The sequence below is a fragment of the Orbilia oligospora genome (assembly GCF_000225545.1).
Source record: "Orbilia oligospora ATCC 24927 unplaced genomic scaffold scaffold00091, whole genome shotgun sequence".
In the NCBI taxonomy this organism is placed as follows: domain Eukaryota; kingdom Fungi; phylum Ascomycota; class Orbiliomycetes; order Orbiliales; family Orbiliaceae; genus Orbilia; species Orbilia oligospora.
Window position 1 is genome coordinate 239,848 of NW_011645648.1, and position 3,322 is coordinate 243,169.

General features: G+C 44.1%; 1 protein-coding gene across 1 annotated transcript; it reads left to right on the forward strand.

Annotated features, from left to right (window-relative positions):
- Positions 1-2,108: 2,108 nt before the first annotated feature.
- Positions 2,109-2,636, forward strand: AOL_s00091g67 (uncharacterized protein; the record flags this gene model as incomplete). Its single annotated transcript, XM_011125825.1, has 1 exon — positions 2,109-2,636. The coding sequence occupies one exon, from the start codon at positions 2,109-2,111 to the stop codon at positions 2,634-2,636; it is 528 nt and encodes a 175-aa protein (XP_011124127.1).
- Between the last annotated feature and the right edge of the window lie 686 nt (positions 2,637-3,322).

The following is a 3,322-nucleotide window of genomic DNA, read 5'->3' on the forward strand; positions in this document are numbered from 1 at the left end:
TGGTAATTATTGTGGGGATCTTACGACCAAATATTCAGAACAAAATGTCCGGCTCAGGGACTTGAAATTTGTCCTCGCTATGCTCCGCTTCTTCGAGTTTTGTTTCGCCGTCGGCCTCACCAGCGTTTGCGCATGGCCCCATGAAAGAGCGGCCGATGCTCACTACTACCGTCTGTACAAGATCGATGTGCCGCTTGGCTTCTTAGTCGCCGCCATCTTCATTTCAGCCATGACAGCCCTTTACTTATATCTCCCACTCGGCAGGCGCACAGGTCATTATGGGTGTTTTGACTGGGTTTTATTTGGAGGACATAATTTAAAGGTTAGGGTTAGACGGTAGACAGTAGACGGGGACAGTAGATGGAGAGACAGGTAGACAGGTAGACGGGTAGACGGGTAGACGGCCAGTAAAAGACACCAGACAGTAGCCGGACGAATGACGGTGAACGGTAGAACAATGGACGGAAACAATGGACGGAAACAGTAGACGGAAACAGTAAGTACGGAGGTAGCCGTACCACCACCACCACTGGAAATCCAAGCTATCTGATTGTCGAGAACAAGTGTATATTGGCGACATCACCTAAGTCTTCTAAAGCGGTAGAGACCATTTTTATAGCTTTGGAACAAGTATTATTCGGGTTGGAGGCCCTTCTGTCAAGGATTCAGGCCGGCCGCTCACCCCAACTTAAAACAGCCACACCTCATTTTGTCTAAGGAAGTTGGAGCACGTTATAACCAGAAGGCTTTCTACCATCAAAATTTCATCTTTAAAAAAGTGTATAGGAACCTAAAATAGGATATTACTGTTGTTGAAAATGCTTATTTCTACCTTGTTGTGGGTGGTGTTGTAGGCTTGCTTTTTTATTTAATTTTAATATCTAGTTTTATGGTGGATGTGCTTGGGCTTAAATAAATCATCTCCATCATTAACTAGAGTGTTAGCAATGGAAAAGCGAAAATTGATGATTAAATGATATTTATTTGGTTTTGGGGTATGTGCTGATTTTAATCAAAATGATTTAGATGTCTTTTCAAATCAAAAGCGTTGTAAATTCGCCAATTTGAAAACAAAAAATGGAGGTTAAAAATTGTGTATCTTGCAATAACATCTGAGGTATAAGTCATTAATCACAAAGTACAATGATTTATTTTTGTGGCTAAGCCCTTGTGAAGGTTGAGCGCATGAAAAATGTGATGACAGCGGCTTAAGTTGTCCCAGATCGTTCCACTAGGAAACACTACATTATGGGTCTCTTGCGTCAACGCTCTTTTTTCAGACGTCCAAACTCCCCATCAAGTGCATCTGGGGACAAAGCTTAGATACGCTCGGCCTTAATCTGTTCTTGCGATTTGAAACAAGTTAGAGAAGCAGCCATTTTTTCCATTTGCCATTCATCATCACATCCCTCGTCATAAAGCGGACCCCGACCAATTCCGGACATGCCCAAATTGAGACCCTGCCACGTGCCTGCCTCCGGGACAATTCGTTTCGGAGGGCTTGATTGGGGTGCCTGTTCAAAGCGGCCCCGTCCATCCAGCAACATGGGAGTCACCCGGGTGCTTGGTTCTTCGCGGTATATGCGACTACTCAGATTCTCGAGAACAAGGAATGGCAAGGATACGCGGCAATGGCAGCCGGGGAAGAGATAGCATCGCCGTTCAGGAAAGGCATTCTTAGGAGGCAAAATTTTCGGTTCCCCGGATTGTTAGTCGAAACCAGCCCAACACTGTTACCCAACCAAAAGTGAGCGGCGTAGAAACAGTCTCATTATCCAAACCCTCCTTGACATCACAAGAGTCATTTCCTCTCTGTAAAAGGATCGGCAAACGGCAAAAATCGTCATCAGAGGGTCTTTCGTTGGACCACCTTCGCTTTATCACGCCGTCTCAACTTTTAGGAGGCACTTAAATGCTGTCACGCAGCACCTTTTTTTTATTTTTTGCCAATATATATTTTAATTACCTCTCATTGCGACTCTACGCATATAAAGTCAACGACTCTCATCAGATTAATCGCCAAGAACAAGTTCTAATCGTCAGCCGGATCTCACACCATTGGAGCCCTCGATACCGAACGATTGCGAAAGATCACTCAAAACTCTGTCATGCATCATATGCAAGAGACTCCAATACTCGACACTAGTGTTGAACACGATCATCCCATCGATTCAACCCATGACCCAACTCAAGGCCGTTCACCCACCGAAGAAAATCGTCGTACATCTGCTGGCGAGATTTTGCTTTCTGAGACAGATACTGCTTGGCCAAATACCATTCCATCCGCTGGTAGCGAAGGTGCCGAGAGCGAAAGCGCCAGTTCTCCCACTTCGAGTCCTCTAGGCTCCAGAGCCGAAGCTATCAGACGTAATAGAAGAGACAGTTCGGACGGCAGTATTGATGCGCATAACGGAAGCTCTGTAGGAACTATTAATCTGTTCAACGTGATTTCGAAGAGCCAGGCTGGCGGCATTGCCGGGAATCCGGTTATTTCTGGTAGGCGCGGCAAAGTTGATACTGGCAGCTGGAGGAATATAATCAATTTGAAAAGAGATAAAAAGAAACAAGATGAGAATGGATGCGAGGGCGGGAAGGTGAGAGAGGGGGAGAAGGGAGAGGGACGCGGGATGGAGTGAAGGAACAGTGATATGGCTCTTTCTTTGAATTTTAGGTGTCACTTTCTGGAGTGTCTGTACGCCCACTGCATTGTTTCCGCTTTTCCATTAACATTATATTACGCTACGCTTCATTGGTGAAGATATAGGCATTTTAACCTATAAACTACTGCAAATAAATTGTTAATAGCAAGCAACGGGTATTAATTAGAACATTGGCAATGCAGGCGGTTTTTCAATGTACCACAATGCTACAATTGAGTCTTCGCTGGAAATTGAATCTGTTTCGAACACTGTCGCATCGTCGGTTTTTAAATCTTAAAAGTCATCCAGATGTCATCAGTCATACAGGCTAACAGCTTATTGATTTATTAATGACCTTGCCGTCTTTTTTTTTTTTTTTTTTCAGTACAGCTGTGCAGCCGACTAGTGTTGTGATTGTTAAGGCTCTGTAATAAACATACGATAATGAACCTCTACCAAGGCAATATCAATGCGAAGGCTGATATTCAGCTTGAACAGTCCCTAACGTATTTACTCCTGGTTATAGAACCCATTGAGGCGATAATTTTTGTTCTGATGCCATAACTCTAAGGGGTGTCTATCGTAAAGTATCTGGAGCCGCTAAGTGGGATTCTGCATCTCAGCTCCAAAATTACGGAATATCAATTTCTTTAGATTGGTACTTTGCTGATATCGCGGAACTT